Genomic DNA, 22,759 nt, shown 5'->3' with positions numbered 1-22,759 from the left:
GGCTGTCTCTCTCTGTCAAATAAATAAATACAATCTTTAAAAAAATAATAATAATAATATGAACTATATGCCAATAATTGCAAAAGTTTAGATAAAATGGATAAATTCCTGAGAGAACAAAGAATGCCAAAACTGGCAAAAATAATTGAATATACCATTAAGCATTGAAGATATTTAAATAGTAATAAAAAATCCCCTCTCCTCTTCACCAGAGCTTCAAACTCATTTTTGTAAAAGAGTACTAATAAATTTTCAGATCATCCTTACCTCACAAAGTTGTAGCAGAAAAGAGAAAAAGGAGAAAGCCTGCTTCATTTACTTTCTATGAGTAGTATACCCATGATACAGTAAATTATAGTTCTGTTTGGCTTATGAGCTTTAACACGAAAGTCTTAAATGAATTGTTAACTTTCTAAATCCATCAGTTTATTGAAAATAATACAGCATGATCAAGTGAAGCAATGAAAAGATGGTATAATATTAGCAAGTTTATTAATCTAATTCACCTCTATGATGGAATGAAGATAAAAGGAATGTGACTATTTCAGTAGATGCAGAAACAAATCAATAAATTTCAAGGCATTTTTTTTTAAGTTTACATAATCTCTACACCCAACATGGGGCTCAAACTCATGGCCCCAAGATATGAGCCGCACGCTCTTCTCAGTGAGCCAGTCAGGTGCCCCAAGATATTTCTGACGAAAACTAAAATAGTTGTCTTAAAGGCTACAACAAACATGGTACTGAAATGGAGAAAGTTTCTATACATTCCGTGCAACACTGGGACCCGCACACGATTAACATTTTTAACCAGCAGAAAAACACAAAGGACTTAGAACAAATTCAACAAACCCTTTGGGAATGTGTTTCTAGTCAAAATCCTGCGAATGGGCACAACTCTACGTAGCACACGTTTCCACATTGGAGAATATGAGGGAGACCCAACCGTGCTTTGGTGGCACTTAAAATCCAGTTGGGAACAGGAACCACACAAAGGAGAATATCTTCAAAATCCCCACAGATATCACTGCGGTACAGAACCATATCCACGCTGCCAAAGTGGTTGGTGCGTAAACGAAACTGGGCAAAACCAGGGAGAAATTGTGGATGTGGCTGGCAGGAATATCAAGATTAGTAAGAAGGAGAAGAGCTAGAATGCAGGGGAGAAGGACAGGTGGGAGGTCAGGGCTCCCACCATGACCAAGACCGGGACAGGCCGGTGCAGAGACCATGCTGCGTGTTTGGAAGGCTGGGACTCAGAGCCACTCCCGGGTACAGCTCCATGACCCCAGGACTCCTCCACTCCACCCGCCACATCCGGGCTCAGCAGAGCAGGACTTGTGTTTGCTTTACAGATGAAGAAGTGGAGACCCCAGTCAGGGCTAGAAGTTTCTCCAAAGTCACAGAGCCGCAGGACTGGAACTCAGGCTCAGAACTCATGGCCAAGTGTGCTCTCGTCTGTATGAAGCTGTGCCTCCGATCTCCTGGTCTGCAGGAGGCCGTCAACCGTGATGTAATGCTATCTTTACTAAGTCAAGGAGAATGGGTTCAGGCTGACTTTCCCAAGCAAGAAGAGTGAGAGGGGGAAGGAGTTTCAAAGCTGCTCGTGGTGTATGCATGGGAGGCAGGGATCTGGAGAGCGATTTCTCTGAGGCTGGTGGACAGAACATCTTCAGTCACCCAGACCAGGAGAGTTTGAATTGTCCCCTAGAGCTCAGTCTTCCAGATCCACACTGGCAGGAGAGGCAGGGTTGCCAGTGAGAGCTGTCACCCCATCTCTACTCTAATTGCTTTGCTCAGTCTCTCTGTCTTCAAGGCAAGACCTCCACATAGTCGCTGTTACTGTTCTCTGGAGGGAAAAAAGCAGAAGACCAGCCGTGAGGCTCAACGCCCAGGAGTCACACGGACCAACCTCACTCAAAGGAAAGAAGACCTCTCTTCCCCAGGCAAGGATGACCTCAATGCCACATCAGAGTGACATCTTCAAGAGCTGGCGTATCACAGAGAGCTCTCTTGGCAAAATAGGGGTCTCTTTATAAGTTTAGGTATTCGAGTCTCCCACTCCAGATGCCTCCACTCACCAGCAGAAAACCTGTGTCTCCCTAGGCATGAGAACTTCTGAAGCTTATTCTAAGGAGGCCAAGGGAAGGGGAGGAAGCCAGTGCGCTGAGGAGAGGATATCTCCCCTTTGGTAGTGGAAGACTTGGAGTCACCTACCAGAGCTAACCAAGCACGGGCAGCCAGGATGGTAAGACTCCCGCCCAGTTCTTAAGAACTTAAGAAAGATCTTGAAAGGACTCTCCCCTTGGCACTGGTGATTATTTTATCATTGCTGGACAGATACGACCACTGTCCCCACCAGCCTCAGCAACTCCTCTGGGTTTTCCTAAGGGCTGCAGCACATGACGTTCCTGGGTTTCTAGCTCTGCCCCCTTTTGGGCTTTTGTTCCTGTAAGTTTTGGTGGAACGGGGTCATGGGACTAAATCTGTAGGAAGTGACTTTGCGTGTACGTGGATGCACAGTCCTCGGCAGGGGGCGGGGGCAGAGGAGGGGTTGTAATTTTCATCATTAAAACCCATGCTTAGTTTTGCTGGGCGGTGAGAAGCTTGCCCTGGCAGCCCAGAGGGTGACTTAGACAGTAGAATGTGGGGAGATTGCAGGCTCCCTGGAACTCTGCCCTCTGCCCTTCTCCCTAGCCAGCGTGTCTCCCCCGAGTGCCCTCCACCCAGCTACCGATGATAACTAAAATCCCTCTGCTTAGATACGTGACCACACATGACACCATTAGAAAACAGGAGTAAACCGTACATGTCTCAGGAAATCCGTGTTCAATTCAAACCATGTTATAACTGACAAATACTAGAGAGATGATTTTCTAAGGGCAGGTTTCAAGGGGCGTCTTAAGTCACTGTGGCTGCTAGTGATACGATTTGAGAGGCCTCAGCATAGATTCTCTGCCCTCAAATTTACTAACGATCTCTCATTTTCCACCATGGCTTAATTCCGTTAGGGATATGTCTGAAATAATTTGTCCCCTAACACTAAATAAATGAATGCTCAGCAAATATCGAGCAAAATGTAACAGTATGGGCCTTGGGGAGGGCACTGAAGCAATTTTCTCATTTGAAAATTTTTTCTACTTGTCCGTCTATTCTCAAACCCGTGGTTCACACAAGGTCACAGGTTGAGTTTGAAGTCAGCTCTCCCAGAATGCCCGGGGACCACTCTTGCTCTTCGGACTAGCCAGGCAGAGCGCCCCATGCATTGGCCACATTCAGGGGCTCAAAGACGCTGCTTCCCACCAAGACTGACATTGCTTTTTTGTGGGCAAAGGCTTTTAGAGAGAAGACAACAGAACAGCGTGTGTATCTGTATAAATTCTACAAAGTCGATCAGTGGAAGAAATGGGACTAAAGTTCCTTTCTGACCCCCATGTGAGAGTTTTTACCGTAAATACTATCCAACTTTATCTGTGATCTTCTCCATCTCGGGCAGAAGCTGGCTTGCTTCATCGGATGTCCAAGTTGAACCACCAGCCCTTGATTTGGTTTCTCGAATGTGGAGATCAATTCCTTTAGGTCTGTAAAGAGCCGTTTGGGAGCACCTTCCACGGTCTGCCAAAACACAAGAAGTTCTCTCATCACCTGTGTGCAATGTGACTCATCTCAAAGCAGCGGTGCGAGCCCTCAGAGCAGGGCTGCCTCTGAGCTTGCAGACCCAAAACCAGCAGCGGGCAGATCATGCTTAAGAGTTGACACCAAGCGAAATACACAGAAACCTTTGTTTTTAAGACCAGCCCCCGACTTGAGCTATTGCGAGTAAAGAGTATTCGTCATCAAGGGAGCCCACCTAGGTCTAGAGTACTGAGCGAGTCCCCATCCTTGGCAAGTGTGTCTGGGACAGTTCTAAGAGCTGTACTGCAGACGGTCACCCGCTGGGAGCTGATGCCAGACGCTGTGCCTGGTTTTCTCAATGATCACTGGGGCTCTCCCATGGCTCCATGTCAGACTACAGAGAGGGGTGGAAACCAGAAGGTTCTCTGACATAGGGTGTGGTTAACCTCCATCAGACACACAGGCTGACACTGAAGTCGGCTGCAGGAAGGTTCCATATAAAGTCATCACTTCAACCCTCATGACAGGCTCTGAGTGCATTGCTGTTCCTTGGTGAAAGGCCCCTGTCCCAGTGATAACTGATTCCCATGCCTCTCTGTTCTGTCCAGACAAGAGACAAAACAGCGTATTAAGAAATTATCGCAATTTCCCAAAGCATGCACAACAAAGGGAAGAGTTAATATAAGTTGCTTTTTAGAAAACATTTTATGTTGAAAAAGCTTCAGACTTGAAGTTGGAAACATACTTTTAAAATTTTTGCATATATCCTTCACCAACACCTCAAATGCCTTTTTAAAATTATTTCTTTTAATTTTATTTATTTATTTGACAGAGAGAGAGAGCACAAGCAGGGGAAGTGGCAGGCAGAGGGAGAGGGAGAAGCAGATTCCCCTCTGAGCAGGGAGCCTGATGCAGGGGTCGATCCCAGGACCCTGAGATCATGACCTGAGCCGAAGGCAGACACTTAACCAACTGAGCCACCCAGGTACCCCTTATACTCCAAATGTTAACATGTATATTGTACATATTTGCTTTTCGTTTTCTTCTTCTAAATGTACATGTGTATACACGTACAAACCTAGGGATACATGTATATATCTGTTTAAAAAATATTTTGAGATTAAGTGCAGACATGATAGCTCTTTAACCCTAAATACATCAATATTTCCAAAAATATTGGAATAGTGAAATATTGAAATATTGGATAGTACATGTCCACGTTACAGTGATTAAAATGAGGAAATTAATCTTGAGGTAGTACTACTTACTAATCTATAGACTTATTCAGATTTTGTCAGTTGCTTCAATAATGTCCTTTGTAAGAAAAGAAAAATTACACACACACACACACACACGTATATATATATATATATGCTTAAACATGTACTTCTGTGTGTGATGTGTGTGTGTGTGTGTGTGTGTGTGTGTGTGTGTGTGTTTGGGGATCAGGGTATAGTCTAATTTCTTCTATAAATTCACAATGAATATTAGCATATTGGAGATTCTGAGAAATCTGGCAGTGAAAAATCTGCTTGACCTTGTCTGCAAGTGTTTCAAAAAGATTATTTCAGGATTCTCTGTTAGTAAAGATTCAGTTACACTTATTATACTCTACTTCCTAAGCCAGAAAAATTATTTCAAAACAAAAAGGATTTCCTGCTTAGTGCTCAGTAAACCAGAAAAATTAAAGAAACCCCTAAGACTGCCCATTGACTGATGCTTCCCTTTATATTTTCATACAACCGTGGAGATCACTTGTCTTCCTACATGTCCAGACTTCTCCCCACGTTCCCATTCCAGCCCACCCTGGTCACTGTGTCATCTTCTAACTGAACAGTGGCCTCGCCTGGAGTCCAGGCTGGTGCGTCTGACCACTGGGGCAGCCAGGGTCGTGTGCCTCTACGCGTGTGAATAACAGCCTTGAGTATTCAAAAACTCTCCCTATTTCTCCCAGAGAAAGACAAGATTTGCTATGGATCTGAATCTAACACTGTATGTTGCTTCTCTTTTTAAAATGCCTCTCCGTGGCCACATCTCAGGTTCGAGAGGTGATTTCAGGTTCTTCTCCCCCAATCTCTTGTGGCTGCTGTTACAAGAGTTCTCATACGCTCTTACCTGTATGTTGTAAAACCCATGTCTCTCTTTGAAGATTCGGTATGTGTAGACGAAATTTTTAAACCTGTGGAAAGATGACTGTGTGAATCATAATGTTCTCATATGCAAAACCAGGTCACCACTACCACTCTATTTTCTGCGCATGCCTTTGGCAATCTTGGGTCCCCAAAAGAAACTGATAATTTCCAGGCATTCTCACCTGTGGGAATTTGAAAGAGACAAAGGCTTGGAAACGGGGACCCTTATTCTGATGGTGGAAGTCTGGGCTTGTAGCAAAGAGGATAAGGAGAGAGAATTTACTATTTCCATGGTCTTGGTACTTCTCTCTAGTTTTTTCAGTCAGCTCTAAGTTGATACAACATAAAAAACACCATTGAGCCGTTCCTGTATTGTTAACTAAATGATGTGTCATTGAACTTGATGGAGATAGTTAGTGTTAATTAAAACAGAGAACGTTGGGAATTTCGCCCAATGTTGTACTGTGCTCTCCTTCTTCATTGGAGCTGGTGCTACTGGCTACGTTATCTAACCAGAATCTAGATAACAGACCTAATCTAGCAATTTCCCAAGCAAGACACGGCATACATACATTACCATATTTCTCCAATTCCAAGATGCCATTAATTGTAAGGGATAAATTTAACAACAGCTTCCCAGGAAGAAAATGGATACATTAAATGTCTCTATCAACTGTTCAACACGTTCTGATTCCCCAGAAATATTAAAGTGTTAAAAAAAGAGAGAATGAAAGACATTGACATGAGGCTCAAATTACCTAATGATCGACCCCACCCCGTGCTTGCATCTAGGCCAAAGAATCATTTGACTGGGAATTTAAAAAGCAATTTAGAGCTTTAAGGTACAGAAGATTTGATCACTGATTGTTGGAGGCTTTGGCAATTGACTTCAAATCCCAATCCTTTTTGTTCCTGAGGGGGGCATTCCTGAGGCCAGAATAAGCCAGTGGGTTCCCCTAAATCACATCACAAGTAACAAAACATTTCACATGAGTCCCTGTTCACATGTGATACAGTGTCCCATAACTGGGAAGAGGTCTCAAAAATGTCTTTTCACAGAGGTATCATTCAAATTGGGATCCAAACGAAGTCCATACGTTGTATTTGGCCAATCACATAGTTCTTTGAAACACGGCTATCATATGTTAAATTCTGAAATGACTTCACTTTTAATTATGTTGTTGCATATCAGCTAAGAAAAACTCCACCAGAGGAATATGAAAGACTAAAAACAAACGGAGCTTCTATGTTAGCTAGTCTAAAATCCATACACTTCAAGTTCTAAAGACAGACTTTGCTCAAAGATGAACTTTTTTCTTTTTTTTTAAGATTTTATTTATTTATTTGAGAGTGAGAGAGAGCACAATCAGAGGGAACAGCAGAGGGAGAGGGAGAAGCAGACTCCCCACTGAGCAGAGAGCCCCATGCGGGGCTCGATCCCAGGACCCTGGGATCATGACCTGAGCCGAAGGCAGATGCTTCACCGAAAGCCACCCAGGTGCCCCAAATATGATCTTTCTCTTTGCAAAGCATTTAAAATGAAATAACAAGCCACGTTGCAACAGCGCTTTACAAAGAAATCAATTTATTGAACTTGTGATAGCTATGTGCCTTTATTTTGGAATGTTTAGGGGAAAAAGACTCTGTAAGAGATTACACAGCAGTGAGAAGAGTATCTCCTTTATAGGACTACAGTGTCATTGGGTAAACATAAAAACTTATTTTTAATATCCCCTGTTCCAATTATTATTTTATAAACACCACTTATAAAATTCACAAAAGAAACAGAGTTTTTCAGCAGCATGCATTTGCACTAAACATGCATAAAAAGACCACGCTTACCCCAGGTCTTCGCCCCATCACCAATGGTGACGGAGGAGCCCTCTCTAACCAATGCTTACAGTTTTGCCTCCACTCTGCCTTGAACCTCCCGGGATATTCTCATCATACCCTCCATCCCTGTTGTCATCATTACAAGAACCCCAGTCTTACAGGTCCCGAACCTGTTCTCTGAACATCCCTGTCACCTTCTTGCTCTAAGGGAAACCAGGACTCCGCCACCCCTGCCGCATATCCAAGGCTGCTTCTTTCTCCCAAAGCCCCCTCCCAGCAGGTCCGAGGGGCAGCCAGTATTCTTGTTGTCAGGGCTCTTCTGGATTGTCACCCTCCTTCCTCCAAACCCAGTGCTTTTCATGGCATTAGACGACATCACCTACGACCCCTCCCCCTGCAGCGTCTCCCGGCCCAGCTTATTGCCACTCATTTCTCTAGGGTCCGGCTCTTAGCTCACGGTCACTGTCTTCAGTGCTGCTTCTGCCTAAATCTCCAGCGATTGCGGTTCATGTGCACATCACCCTCCGACGCGCCAGGTCCTCAGGTCCTCCAACTCCTCCAGTGGGCTCGTCCTGCACCTACATCAGCCCCTCACTCTGTGTTCATAACCAGGACTGTGGGGCCCAGCACAAAATGAAAATACAGCCAGAGCCCAGGCCCTGGCTGGCCCAGTCAGTTAGGCGCCTGACTTTGGCTCAGGTCATGATCCCAGGGTCCTGGGATCGAGCGTCGCGTTGGGCTCCCTGCTCAGCAGGGAGTCTGCTCCTCCCTCTGCTCTTCCCCCCCTGTGTTCTCTCTCTCTCTCTAACAGATAAAATCTTAAAAAAAAAAAAAAAAGGATGCACTTAAAAAATTAAAGAAATAAAAACCCCAAACAGTTAGAAATTTTGAGGTGGGGACAGCGGAACATTGAACCAAGTGCAGGACCCTATGAATGCCGGGTTCTGGGCAACTGCATGGGTTGCAAGTCATGAAGCCAGCCTGCTTATAACTTTGAACTTGTGATTGCTCATAACTGCAACCCTTTCATACTGTGAATTTCACATGTCCCACTCTTGGCCCCAACTGCCAGATCCTTCCCTCTATTCGCTGACCCCATCAGTGCCTTGACCACGGAGGCTCACACACTCGCCTTTATAACCATGCAAGAACTTTGCATGCCACTCTCTGGAACTAATCCCTCTTCTGCTGGAGGCCACCCATTGTCATCTATTCAAGGACATAGTTTTAGCAATTTTTTCCTCTCTGTCTCTGATGTCATTAATTACTATTCTTTACACAACAGCCAGGGTGGCCCTTATTTGAAAATGTGAATCAGATGTTTTTTGACTTACAGAGCTTTATTAACTTTTCCCACTTGTTCAAAAGATTTTCCCAGACAGATAAATAGCATAAATATTTGTAATCTACTTGCATTCGATCTGCTTTTGATTTCAGCATAATGTATTTTGTTATCGATTCTTATTTCTTCTAATGTTTAATAAGTGCCTTCAAGGGGTGTGCCCCCAAAATGTGAGTCAGGTCATGTCCCTCCTCCGCAAAAAAATACGCTCAATTTTTTTTTTAAGTTTTACTTGTAAGTAATGTCTACACCCAACATGGCACTCGAACTCACAACCCTGAGATCAAGCACTGCATGCTCTTCCAACTGAGCCAGCCAGGCACCCCAAATCTGGTCAACTTTAAATAAGAAAAATAAGATTGGTGTGTGGGGGAGGGGATGGTAGGGGGTGTTTCTGTCTTAACACATCTCAAATCTTCCTACAAAGCGATAATTAAGACAGCGAGAACTAGTTCCAGGGTAGAAAAGATATTAATGGGATAAAATAGAGAGCCCAGAAACAGATCCATATATGTCTGAAAACTTTGTATTTGACAGAGCTAACACAGCAGATCAGTGAGGAGGGATGGACTATTTGTTACATGGTAATGGTAGTGTCTTAATGTGGAAATAAATAAAATCGGATCCCTACTTCACATTCTAATTGAAGACCTAACTGTGAATAAACAAAACAGTGAGCTTAGGAGAAGAAAGTATAAGTGAACAACTTCATGACCTTGAGTTAAGAAAGGAACTCTTACATCACAAAAAGTATAAGCCCTAGGAAAAGATTAATAACTCACTATATTAAAATTAAAACTTCCAATTATCAAAATATATTATTAACAAAGTGAGAAAGTCCACAGACGGGGAGAAGATCATCGCAGCACTACTGTATGATAAGAACAATAATGTACCATAAAAAAGGCTAATGAAGTGTCCATAAATATATGAAAAGATGTTTCACTATCAATCAGGGAAATACAGATTAAACCACAATTAGATATCGTTTCATACCAGATTGGCAAAGACATGAGAGTTTACTCATGGGAAATATTGGCTGTGATGTGAAACTACAGAAAGTTCTACCTACAACTAATGGGGTGGTAATGTAATTAGATACAATGTCTTGGAGAACAATTTGGCAAAGTTCAGTAAAGCAGAAATGCGTACAATCTGTAAGCCCAAATGTGTGCTGTTTGAGATCAGCAATATTGGCACAGCACTGACAATGCCAATATTATATTATTTATTAAAAAAGAGAGGATCACAGATACTAAATATTTAATACATTCAAATACCTTTATAATCTAAAAATCATAAATATATGATAAAATATTAAGTAAAAGTATAAATTAATGAAAAGATAAATAGATATTTTCTAATACAAACTCTCATTAGATTAGATTAATTGGGGCAGCTGGGTGGCTCAGAGGGCTCAGCGTCTGACTCTTGGTTTCAGCTCAGGTAGTGATCTCAGAGTCCTGGGATTGGAGCCCCACGTCAGGCTCCAAGCTCCGTGTGGAGTCTGCTTAAGATTCCATTCTCTCTCCCTTTCCCGCTACCCTTCCCCCACCTCTCTTTCCCTCAAATAAATGAATAAATAAATGATAAAATTGATTAATTGACATGTAGTATTCAAAAAAACCAAACACTCCAAACGCTCCAAACCTTATTAAATTTTCATTAATAATGAAAAACTTAAAGTAAAATAGGCCTTTTTAGTACAATTTTGACGTGAAAAAAGGGAAGGAGAGAGGTAGGGATGAAGGCAGGGGGAGGGAAGAAGGCAGGGAAGGAAGGTGAATCAGGGGTGAACACTGAGTTCTGAGGATTTTTTATGCAAATGTTTCCATCCATTGGAAAAGCATTATCTGTTGACAGGGTTGGGGAATGCTGAGGCCATAAAATTTAAGCTAATGCTGAACACTTTCCTTTGATTTGTTCACATTCAATCTCCTCCCTTGTTCTGCAACTTTAAAAAAACCTGTTTTGAACCTTTTGATTTCCTGGTTTATCGAGTCATTCTTGAGCAGGATGGTTCTTAGCCTCCAAGTGTTTGAGTTTCTTCCAGGTTTTTTCCTTGTGGTTGAGTTCCAATTTCAGAGCGTTGTGGTCTGAGAATATGCAGGGGATAATTTCAATCTTTTGGTATTGGCTGAGACCTGTTTTGTGTCCCAGAGCATGATCTATTCTTGAGAATGTTCCATGGGCATTTGAATAGAATGAGTATTCTTTGGTTCTGGGGTGTAGTGTTCTATATATATCTATGAGGTCCAACTCGTCGAGTATGGCATTCAAAGCCTTTGATTCTTTGCTTAGTTTTTGCCAGGGTGTTCTGTCTATTTCTGATAGTGGGGTGTTGAGGTCCCCTACTATTACTGTGTTCTTATCTATATGTCTCTTTATTTTGGTTAAGAGTTGGCTTGTGTATCTTGCTGCTCCCCTGTTGGGGGCATATATATTAATAATTGTCATATCCACTTGTTGAATACTTCCTTTAAGAATAATATAGTGCCCTTCTGTATCTCTCTCTATGGCCTCTAGTTTAAAATCCAGTCTATCTGATATGAGAATTGCTACTCCAGCTTTCTTTTGAGGTCCATTTGCGTGGAAGATGGTACTCCATCCCCTTACTCTAAGTCTGAATGCATCTTTGGGTTCAAAATGAGTCTCTTGTAGACAGCAAATGGATGGGTCATGTCTTTTTATCCAATCTGCAACCCTGTGGCGTTTTATGGGAGAGTTTAAGCCATTTAGATTGATAGAGATTATTGACAGATATGATTTTAATGATGCCATTTCTCTTTAAAGTCTTTGTATCGGTTGTGACTTGCTGCTCTGTATCACTCTTGGGGCCTTTTTACCTTTATAGAGCCCCCCTTAATATCTCCTGTAGGGCTGGTTTCGTGGTTACGAAATTGGTTAATGATTGGCGATTTTGGAACGTCTTTATTTCTCCATCAATTCTGAATGACAGCTTTGCTGGATAAAGGATCCTTGGCTGCATGTTTTTCTCTGAAAGAGCTTTAAAAATGCCCCCCCAAGCCTTTCTCTCATTCCAGGTCTCTGTAGACAGGTCTGACGTAATCCTGATACCTTTGCCTTGGTACGTGAGAAATTTCTTTGCCCTGGCCGCTTTCAATACTGTATCCTTGGATCTAATATTTGCGAATTGCACTATGACATGCCGTGGCGTAGGTTTGTCCTGGTTGAGCTTGGATGGGGTCCTCTCTGCCTCTTGGACACGAATGCTTGTTTCCCTTGCTAGATTAGGGAAGTTTTCAGCTACAATTTGTTCAAATATCTCTTCTAGACCTCTGTTTTTCTCCACCCCTTCAGGGATGCCGATGATTCTGACATTGGATCGTTTCATAGAGTCAGTAATCTCCCGTAATCTACATTCGTGGGCGTGGATTTTTTTAAGACCAGCTTCTATTTTCGTTTTTTCTTCTACTAACCCATCCTCCAATTCGCTAACGCGTTCCTCTGCCTCGGTGACCCTGGCCGTCAGAGCCTCTAGTTTTGACTGCATTTGGCTCATAGAATTTTTAATTTCTGTCAGATTCGCTCTCATTTCTGCCCTTAGGGATTCTATATTCTCAGCAACGCTTTCTCTGATGCTTTTTTCAAGTTTACTCATCATCTTGACCATTGTTGCTCTGAATTCCATTTCTGATAATTGGGATACATCCATATGTATTAATTCTGTGGCCGAGGCCAATTCTGTGGCAGAGGCCACAGACTCATTATCTTTTCTTTGCTGGGGGGGACTTCTCCTTCTCGTCATTCTGATGAAGAGAGATTGCAGGGTTGTCCAGAGCCCAAGTGTTGACTGGGACCCAGGCCGTGCGCCCTTGTTTTATAGAGATCTTAGGGATGTGGGCTTCTTCCTTAAAGAGTTTATTTATTTATTTGAGAGAGAGAGAGACAGTCAGCAAGAAAGGGAACCCAAGCAGAGGAGTGAGAGGAAGAAGCAGGCTCCCGGTGGAGAAGCCCGATGAGGGACTCCTTTCCGGAACGTTGTGATCACACCCTAATCCTTTTGTATCTTTATAGGAGTTGATATATTTTTACTGAAAGCAGAGTTCTCCGCTTAAGCCGTTAGTCAGCGGTTACGATTCTAGGATTCCACATGCTCACCGACCACTCTGACACGGTCTTTATCCAAACACAAAAACAAAGCAAACAGTTGAAAAGGGTTCAATTTTCATTCCTGTGTAGCTGACATACAGTGTTCTATTAGTTTCAGGGGCACAGTATAGAGACTCACCACTCCCGCGCATCCCCTGGCACTCATCCGGACAAGCGCCCTCCTTCATCCCCATCACCTGTTCCCCCCCGCCCCGCACCCACCTCCCCTCTGGTGGCCAGCAGTGCGTTCTCTAGAGTGAAGAGTCTGTTTCTTGGTGTGTCTCTTTTTTCCCTTGGTTCGTTTGTTTTGTTTCCTAAATTCCACAAATGAATGAAATGAAATCATATGCCCACAAGATTGCTCACAGACATTCACGCCAGTCTCAGCTGCCATCGTTCTGGTTGAGTCACCAGACTGTGATGTCTCCCTGGGACGGATACTACTCAGCAGTGAAAGGAGCGAACTCTGGCACATGTAACCCAACGGATGAATCTCCAAGTAATTATTCTGGAAGAAAGAAGTCAGGCAAAAAGGGCTACTACTCTGTGATTTGACTTATATTAAATTCTGGAAAATACACAGGAACCTATAGTGCCAGGAAGCAGATGACGGTGCTCTGGGGCTTGGGTGGGAGGTGTGGGAAGGGGAGATCACAAGGCACACAAGGGTAGTTTTGGAGGTGATGGAAATGTTCATTATTTGGGCGGTGGTGATGGCTTCATGAATGTATGCAAATGTCAAAATTCATCAAATTGTACACTTTATTCTATATCAATGATACCTCAATAAAGCTGTAAAGATCATGACATAAAAAGGTATATCAAAAGAATTTATATTTGCTCTAATATAGAAACCGAATTTAAGTTCATTTTACATATATGATTCTTTTCATGGTTAGTCTTGGCCTTAGAAGAAAAATATTTCCTGCATTTGCTCTCAGGTCCTTAGTAAACATGCGGTGGCTTGACCTCCAGGCTGAGAGTGACCCACAGTGGAGGACTGCTCTGGACGTGACAACAAGGAAGGAGATCCAGACAGGCACTCGATCATTTCTAAGGTTTATAATACTTGGTGTATTGAAATGCCTACTTTCTTGGCCATCCCGTGGAAATCTTCGACCCCATTTAAGATGTGAGAAAACACAGGGCTTACAAAGACCATTTTTAAATCTTGGCATTACCTTTCAGTTGAGACAAAAATTTTCAGCGGGAGAAGGTCAGAATAGGGGCACCTGGGTGGCTCAGTCAGTTAAGCGTCTGACTTCAGCTCAGGTCATGATCTCAGGGTCCTGGGATCGAGCCTGCTCAGGGGGGAGCCTGCTTCTCCCTCTCCCCCGTCCCTCCCCCTGCTTGTGCACTCTCTCTCAAATAAATAAATAAAATCTTTTAAAAAGAAAGAAAAGGTCAGAATATAGGTTTTCTGAGCTTCTGCCTATCTTTGAACTGTTTTACTCTTTCCAACGGGGTTTAGCCTTATAAATGGCCATCAGGTGAGGTGCTGTGTAGGGGTCTCTATTCTTGCTCTATTCATGACAAATCCACAATTAGCAGGCGGTCTCATGCTGTGACCAGTGTGGCAGGGAAACTTCTTCACTTTCGAGTTTGTAGTTTTATTTTAAACCAAACTTTGAAAGGTCAGTTGAAGGAAATGGAATTGACTGCCCTATGATGTCAACTAGGTCTATTCTGCATTTCTCCGTGCCGTGACGCAAGTGTGAAACGCACGTCAATGGAAAGTGTTTTAAGATTTTGACTTCCGGCCTTCTTACTTGTCTTGATTGGACTGTGCCTGCCTTGGTACAACCTTTTGTGGCGCTAACTTGTCAGTGTGTGTTAAAATGTTAAAAATTCTAGGATTTTATCTTAAGGAGAGAATTGGGCAAACTTTCAAAGATGTAGGCACAAAAATGTTAATAGTCTCAAATTACATGGGTCCATTGGACCAAAGTGGAAATAACCTGAATGTATGATTATATACAATTATGATAGATCCGATCAATAAAGTAATAAGCGATCATGAAAAGATGATGTGTATTGTCTTTCTTTGATGTGGAAAGATACCAACAATGCATTGACAAAAACAGTTCGCAAACCATCACGTGTAACGAACCATGTGTGTACCCAAATATATTTCCTTAGACACGCACGGGCGTAGAGCGCAGTCTGGAGCCATGTGTACTGAAATATTAGAAATGGTAATTTCCATGTGGTGAATGAGAACATTTATGCTTTCTTTTTTAGACCTTTCTCTCCAATAGATTTTTCTAAAATAATAAAAATGTTTGAAATATCTTTTTCTCTGCAAGTTCTAGAGTCTTTCCAAAGATCTCAGAATCTGAGAGACTCCTCCCCCTTCCCCCCCCAGGTGTCTCCCACTCCTCCTTCCTATTGCCGTGTCCTCCTCAGTGAGGGCAGGTAGTAAGTCAAGGCCCAGAATCTTCTTCTCACCTGCAGCCTTCTGCTGGCTACAGAAAGTCCCTCCTGTCCCCTCAGGCCCACAGCTGCGGCCCTTGAATCTCCCCACATCTACTCTATTTTCACTCTACTGATTGTAAAAGCAGACCCAGTTTCAGCTTCTCACACTCACAAAGTCACACTGCACAGAGAGTGGTTTGGCCCATTGGCGTTTTCTATCAGGCTCTGCAATCAAGTCACATTTCCTGTCCACATTTACCGCAGAGCTTTCTGCTCAATACTGTGTGCTGCTGGGCCAACTCTCCATGTGACTCTATTTCTAAACTTCCCCATAATGTTTTTGTTTAGGTCTGCGAAAGCATGGAAGTTGAGATGTTACCATTCTAACGCAACAGAGAAGAAGGGGCCGCCCAGGTTTCGGAAGCAGAATGGCAAGACTGCACAGATCGGGGTCTGCTGTCAAGCCCTCGAGTCCCCTGCTTGGACACTTCATAACACAGTTCCAAGGTGACTACCTGGAACATGTTTCACTGGCACTGGGGACATTGGTAAGAGGAGGCATAATGACATGTTGACAAGTTGGGCTTGGACAAGTTATTTAATAAGCTCCCGTTTCTTTCCCCACAAATTAGGGATAATGTCACCTACTAGAAATGGCTTTGCAAAGGGTGGAGGAGATAAGGAATGTGACATGCCAACCACAATATTTGGCTCATAGAAAGCACTTTCATAGTGGCTGCGAATGCATAGATGCAGGAAAATAAGCTAATTCTTGTGTTGTGCATCGTTTTGGCTTTGCTCACTAAGGTTGTGTATCGAAGCATGAATTGCTTTGTGTGACCTCCTCAGAGGACCCTTTCCTGTACCCAACTTGAAGTAGCCTCTCTATCCCTCCCTGTATTATGACCGTGTTTGGTTTTCATCTTATTGTCTCCTCTGGCTGGACTGTGTGTTCATGAGGACAAGACCAATGCCTGTAGTGTTCATCACTATTTCACCAGTGCCTAGAACCGTGTCTGGAACATAAGAGGCGCTCGGTATACGCTTGTTGAATGAATACATAAAGGTTCTATTATTCATCCTCCAAGTCTCAGTTCCGTCGAGGCTCTCCACACCTCATTGTGGGTCCCTCCTTGCTCTCAGTTCCCACACGCCCCGATGGGAGTGTAGTCATCAGCACACACTCCACGGTACTCCTTCCCCCCTCCATTTATTTCTTTATTTTCCCCACTAGGCTTTGAGCTGTGTTGAAGGCACCAATTGAGTGCCTAGCATAGTGCCTGGCATATAAGAGACTTCCAATATTTGTTGAACAACTAGAATTGAATGGTTTGTACTGATCTGTGTGATAACAAAATTTCACAAAGATCATGATAAGGCCCCTTTCAATGGGGGCCATTTGACCTGAGCCTTAAGCCTGAGGATACCTGAAATGTGTCTGCCTTTCAGGGACATGGGCACGGAAGAGGGTGAGGACTGATTATGGGCAGGTGCCCCCCAAATATGTATTCTTCCCTCTTCATTGGATTTTAATATTATTTTTTATGTTCCTTAGTGCCTTTCATTTTAGAAGAACATACAAGCTGGGTTGATACTCCACGGAACAGTTGAAAAGAAATGTTGATTTTTAAAGAGAATCCCAGTAGAGACTACCTACCCTGAGATCTGGATCAAGGTCTTCCTATCTCAATGACATCCCTTGCACCTTCTTTTCCTGTTCCCACTGCTTGCCACCCCCCAACGCTAATTCCTCACCATCTCCCCACCATCTCCCATAGACCCAACAATCTCAACTGTCATCATCTGTCAGGTGGGGCATCCTCCATATATCAGATTGGAATTCCTAAGACTCTGGTTGGAAGTTTGGGGGGTTCCAGTCTTACCAGTTTCCTGCTTGGAAACCATCTACATCTCCCAGCTATCTATGGGCTCATTCTTCTCAGACCCCATAATATCCCAAATGTACTTTTCCAAAAGCTGGTTTCCAAGCCACCTTTCAGGAACCTGTATGAGTCAGATGTGTTTTAAAACATCCTACCTCGAGACCTCTGTTCCTGCCCCCTTCCCTCCCTGACATGCCTTCCATCTCATTTCAATGTAATCAAATCTTACCACTCTTCCAGGTCCCAGCTCAAATACCATCTCCTCTAAGAAGACTCTCCCGCTTATATTTTCTGCCCTTCAATTTGCATAAAATTATCTGTTCTTAAATTTATACTTTACCCTTTTTAAACTTATTTACATGCTTTGGATCTCCTTGAAAAAAAAATTGCAGGTTCCCTATTGGAATCTCTCTAGGCCCTACCACAGTGTTTGAATAGATAGCAGGATAGATATCCTTTTTAATACACTTTTTTTTTCATTATAAAAGTCATACATGCACATGTAAAACACTTAAGCAGTACAAAGTTATCAAATGAATAAAATCCACAACTTTTCCGCTAAGTCATTCTTTCTCAATTTCCCAGCTGTAACCACTATGACAAGTTTCTTATATACCTTCTGGAAATTGTGTAGGAATATACAAGGATCCAGGCATACATTTTTTTTTTTTTACACAAATGGGATCATGCTTTGCATCTTGCCTTTTTCTAACCATAGATATTGGAGGTTTTTTCATACCATATATGGACTTACCCAATCTTATTAATCAATTCGCAAATACTCATGCTGTCATAAGTAAGATAAGATAAGCTATTATTAGGTCATATAAGATAGGTGTTTAAAAAAAACAGGTATTTAAAAAAAATTTAAGTAATCTCTATCCTTGGGGCACCTGGGTGTCTCAGTCAGTTAAGCATCTGCCTTCAGGTCAGGTCATGAGCCCAGGGTCCCTGTCGAGTCCCATGTCGGGCTCCCTGCTCAGCGAGGAGTCTGCTTCTCCCTCTCCTGCTTCCCCTGCTTGTGCTCAGTCTCTCTCTCTGTCAAATAAATAAGTAAAATCTTTAAAAAAAATAATCTTTACACCCAATGGGGGCTTGAACTCACAACCCCAAGATCAAGAGTTGCACGCTCTACCAACTGAGCCAGCCAGGGTAGGCTTATTTATTTGCTAATAAGTGAATTTTAGGTCAAAGTTTCCATCCATGCATTTTATGTTTGGGCCACGCTACCATCTGAAGAGACTGTGTTCATCTGTGTGTGGGGGGGTCTGCTTCCTGACACCCTAACTTCGTCTGGGTATTTGCATAGTTTATGCTTGCCTATTGAATAAGTAAAAATACTATTTCATTATTCTTCCAGTTTCTATTTCTTTAGTTATGAGTGAGATCTAGCATTTCTCCTTCTTTCTTTTTCACACTTCTGTTTCCAAAAATCCCCTTCTCTTTCCCTTTACCTAGTTTTGTGTTGATTTTTAAAACCACTCCTTCACTTGTCCTGTCAGTTTGCCAATAGTCTTTCAAGTTGTTTTTATCAGCAGGTTTTTTAAATAGTGGTCAGATTTATTAGACTTTTCTTTTTTGTCTTCTGGGCTTTACATCCTGCTTAGAAAGGCCCTTCTCCCCAGGCATATATTTTAAAAGTTTATTGTTTCTTCCTAGTACGTGTGGTTTCATGTTTTAAAAAAATAACTTACACGTTAGAACCACTTTGAATTAGTTTTACTTCAAGAAGAAAGGAATTCAGGTGTATTTTTTTAAAAATAACCAGTCAAGCACCCCAACATCATTCATGGTTGTTCACCATCATTGATGTGAAATACTCTTTTAATCATATGCTTAATTCCTATGTATTTGGCCTTACTTCTACCAGACTCTGTATTCTATACCATTGATCTGTCAACACCAAACTCCTTTTTTTTTTTTTTTGGAGTTTTTAAAAAAGATTTTATTTATTTATTTGACAGAGAGAGAGAGCATAAGCAGGCAGAGTAGAAGGCAGAGAGAGAGGGAGAAGCAGACTCCCTGCCGAGCAGGAAGCCCAATGCAGGCCTCGATCTCAGGACCTTGGAATCATGACCTGAGCCGAAGGCAGATGCATCACCAACTAAGCCACCCCAGCGCCCTTAAGATTTTAAGTAATCTCCACACGTCACGTGGGACTCCAACCTACACCCCCCCCCCCCCCCCCCCCCCCCCCCCCCCCCCCCCCCCCCGCGCCTCCGCTCAAGAGTCACAGGCTCCACTGACTGAGCCAGCCAGGCGCCTCTAATCCCCTTTTTTTAAATAAAAAAAATTTTGGCTATTCTAGCAGGTTCCTTGTGCTCCATGTCCCACCTGAATAAGCTTTATGATCCTTGAAAGAAACCTTTAAAAATTCTGTTAATTTTTTTTTACTGGAAACGTACCAAATTTATAGAATGTGGTAAACTGATATGCTTCCAAATTGAGTCCCTAATTTCATGTACATCCTGTAGCGAGTTCCCCAGTAGGTACTGAAGCTTTTTTCATAGAAACCTTACACATTTCATATCACAATTATTCCTGAGTACTATTTTTTTTGCTAATGTAAATGACCTGTTTTATGATATTTTCTTCCTGGTTACTGTTTTTTTTTAAAATTAAATGCTATTGATTTTAATTTCAATTTTATGAGCAGATACTATTATTGAATTTTCTTGAATTTACTTTTTAGGTTTTTTTCTTTTTTTTTTTTTAAGATTTTATTTATTTATTCGACAGAGATAGAGACAGCCAGCGAGAGAGGGAACACAAGCAGGGGGAGTGGGAGGAAGAAGCAGGCTCATAGCAGAGGAGCCTGATGTGGGGCTCGATCCCATAATGTCGGGATCACGACCTGAGCCGAAGGCAGACGCTTAACCACTGTGCCACCCAGGCGCCCCAACTTTTTAGGTTTTTTTCAATTAAATCTTAGATTTCACAGCCATAAAATCATGTCAACTGCAAATAACAATAATTTTGCATCTTCCTTTTCAGTTTTTACCTTTATTTCTTTTGGCTAATTACACTTGCTCATATCTCTTGGAAAATGTTCCCTAGTAGTGCTGGTATGAGAATCACCAGCTCCTTCATGATTTTAGCAGCAATTCTCCTATGCTTCACCTGGCCTTTCGTGAAGAAAGTATCCATCTGGGAACCTGGGTAGCTCAGTCAGCTAAGCTGCTGCCTGCGGCTCAGGTCATGATCCCAGGGTCCTGAGATCGAGTCCTGCACAGGGCTCCTTGCTACTCGGGGAGCCCACTTCTCCCTCTGCCTGCCACTCCCCCTGCTTGTGCTCCCTCTCTGTCTCTCTCTCCCTCTCTCTGACAAATAAATAAATAAAATAAAATAAAATAAAAAAGAAAGTATCTATCTAGCTTTGTATGGCTAAGAGTGTGTAAGTGCATGTGTGCGTGTGTATTTAATTGAGGAATGGATGTTGAATTTTCGCTAACACCTTTTAAGCAAATTTGACCAAATTATGCAGTTCGTCAAGTTTGATCTACTAATACATAATTAAACTACTAATTTACCCAACTTGGAACCATCCTTGACTTCTTGGAACGGACTGAACTTGAACATAGTGTATTTTCTCCTTTAATGTGTTACTGGCTTCTGTCATGTTAGTAGTTTCTTAAAAATGGATATTAATTGAAATTGAAATTGGTCTATAGTTTTCTTTTGTGATATGTCCATTTGGGGAAAAAAAAAGGTTTTACCTTCATACATAGAAACTGGGGGAAAAAACAGGGAACAGAAGACAAACAACTCAAGCTAAAAATGGTAAATAATGTGATTGTGCAACTCTCAGAAGTAGGATTACCAACGGCTGAAAAATGTATGACAACACTCTCGTCATCCCTTGCAATGTGAAAATTCTAGCTGCTGACCCCTCTGGGCTATCTTTCTTTTACCTGCATCCCTGGTATCACATAACAAAAAAAGAGATCTTCGTCTACTGTGTCAGTCACGACAGTCCCTTTTGTTCTCACTCTCAGGGGCACTGAGGCATATCCGTAGACACACTTGGGTTTTAATTCCTCTAGCAGGTAGAAGAAAAATCTCAGTGATCTCTCCAAAGAGAATGTTTAAAGAGAGTAGTTTCCTACTGATACCTGTTCAGGATTTTTTCTTTTCTTTTTCTTTCTTTCTTTCTTTCTTTCTTTCTTTCTTTCTTTCTTTCTTTCTTTCTTTCTTTCTTCTTTTTTCCTTTCCTTTCCTTTCCTTTCCTTTCCTTTCTTTCCTTTCCTTTCGATTTTATTTATTTGAGAGAGAGAGAGGCAGTGCACGAGGGGGAAAGGAGCAGAGGGAGAAGGAGAAGCAGACTCCTGGCTGAGCAGGGAGCCAGATGTGGGACTCGATCCCAGGACCCCAGGATCATGACCTGAGCTGAAGGCAGAGGCTTCACGGACTGAGCCCCCTGGTGCCCCCCAGGATTGCTTTCTAAACGGGACTAAACAAGCTTCAGCAGCTTCATAGGGAACTCCCTGGCAATGCCAGATGAATTTTAACACAAGCAAGTCGTTTGAGAAATCAGGTCTCTGTTTCTTCATCTAGAAAATGCTCATGCCGGCCTTGATAGGCTATAAGAAGGATGAAAGGAAACGATGCATGTTGAAGCTCTTTACAAATCTAACAAAATTCGGAATCATACTTTAAGTGTCACAGGTGGAGGCAGCGGAACACGTGTGCATACTTAGTCTCTCGCATTGAAATTTCATAAAGGACGTCTTGCCTCTTCCATAGCAACTGAGCCGACCTGTCCAGGAAAGGGCCCTTCTCCCCGGCACTTTGCCTGTCTCCCCCTAACCTCCATGCTTCCTGGAGCCCTTCCCTTCACAGCCCCCCACCCCCGCGGCTGCAGAGGGTTCTGCTGGGGTGGCATTTGCTCCAGGGAGAGAAGGGCAGGGGGCAGAGCTGGGACAGACACACCCCTCGCATGCTGGTCAAGCAGGGCCTCGCTTTGCTCACTGGGGCTGCAAGGTCAGAGGGAAATACAACTCCTCGGGCATCCGGCTGTCAGGACCCCACTCAGGGTAAGGTTCCCGATGCATGGAAGCCGAGACTACTCACGAGACACACAGGCACAGAACCCCGGGCATGGACTCGCTGTCCCTCAGCAGGAAGTTGCCGTCTCTGCCGTTCTCCAGCAGCAGGGTCTCGCAGTCTTTCTTGGACAGAGGGCCGTGGTAATAGGGCAGATCCACGCAGGGTCTTCCGGGAACCCTGTAATCCATCCCCAGGTCCAGGCTGGCTCCGTGGAGGGAGCTGGACGAAGGGGCCTAAGGCAGCTTGTGGAAGCTCGTGGTCCGCTGGCTGGTGGGGGTGAGGCGAGGCGGGTCTGCGGGATGCAGGCAGTTTTGCAAGATTCAGGAAATGAGAAGGGTGGGGTGATGAAGTGACCACACGTGTCAGCTGTGAATGACCCT

The 22,759-nt window shown here is 43.1% G+C and overlaps 2 protein-coding genes across 2 annotated transcripts in view; one reads left to right on the top strand and one right to left on the bottom strand.

Moving 5' to 3' along the window:
* Nucleotides 1-468: 468 nt before the first annotated feature.
* SH2D1B (SH2 domain containing 1B) lies at nt 469-22,685 on the bottom strand. Its single transcript, XM_002920109.4, has 4 exons — nt 22,404-22,685; nt 5,731-5,794; nt 3,450-3,615; nt 469-1,849 (listed from the first exon to the last, which is right to left on the bottom strand). Exons 1-4 carry the CDS (start codon nt 22,565-22,567, stop codon nt 1,812-1,814), a joined length of 432 nt encoding a protein of 143 aa, XP_002920155.1. The 5' UTR covers nt 22,568-22,685; the 3' UTR covers nt 469-1,811.
* The window catches only part of UHMK1 (U2AF homology motif kinase 1), a 50,739-nt gene continuing 49,993 nt past the window's right edge, over nt 22,014-22,759 (top strand). Inside the window, exon 1 of the mRNA XM_034667242.1 lies at nt 22,014-22,366. The gene's annotated coding sequence lies outside the window, so the exon portion shown is untranslated. The remainder of the gene's footprint in view (nt 22,367-22,759) is intronic.

The sequence above is a fragment of the Ailuropoda melanoleuca genome, chromosome 8 (genome assembly GCF_002007445.2).
Source record: "Ailuropoda melanoleuca isolate Jingjing chromosome 8, ASM200744v2, whole genome shotgun sequence".
In the NCBI taxonomy this organism is placed as follows: domain Eukaryota; kingdom Metazoa; phylum Chordata; class Mammalia; order Carnivora; family Ursidae; genus Ailuropoda; species Ailuropoda melanoleuca.
Note: the sequence above shows the minus strand (reverse complement) of the source record. Positions and strands in the feature narration are given on the sequence as shown.

What these genes read in the sequence shown, in the direction of transcription:
- SH2D1B (XM_002920109.4), bottom strand. Translation starts at nt 22,567, where the DNA reads ATGGATTACAGGGTTCCCGGAAGACCCTGCGTGGATCTGCCCTATTAC. An exon ending in ATGGGTTTTACAACATACAG is followed by an intron (nt 3,616 to 5,730) that starts GTAAGAGCGTAT and finishes GTGTTTTGGCAG; the next exon opens with ACCGTGGAAGGTGCTCCCAA. An exon ending in AAAGTTGGATAGTATTTACG is followed by an intron (nt 1,850 to 3,449) that starts GTAAAAACTCTC and finishes TTTTCCCTCCAG; the next exon opens with AGAACAGTAACAGCGACTAT.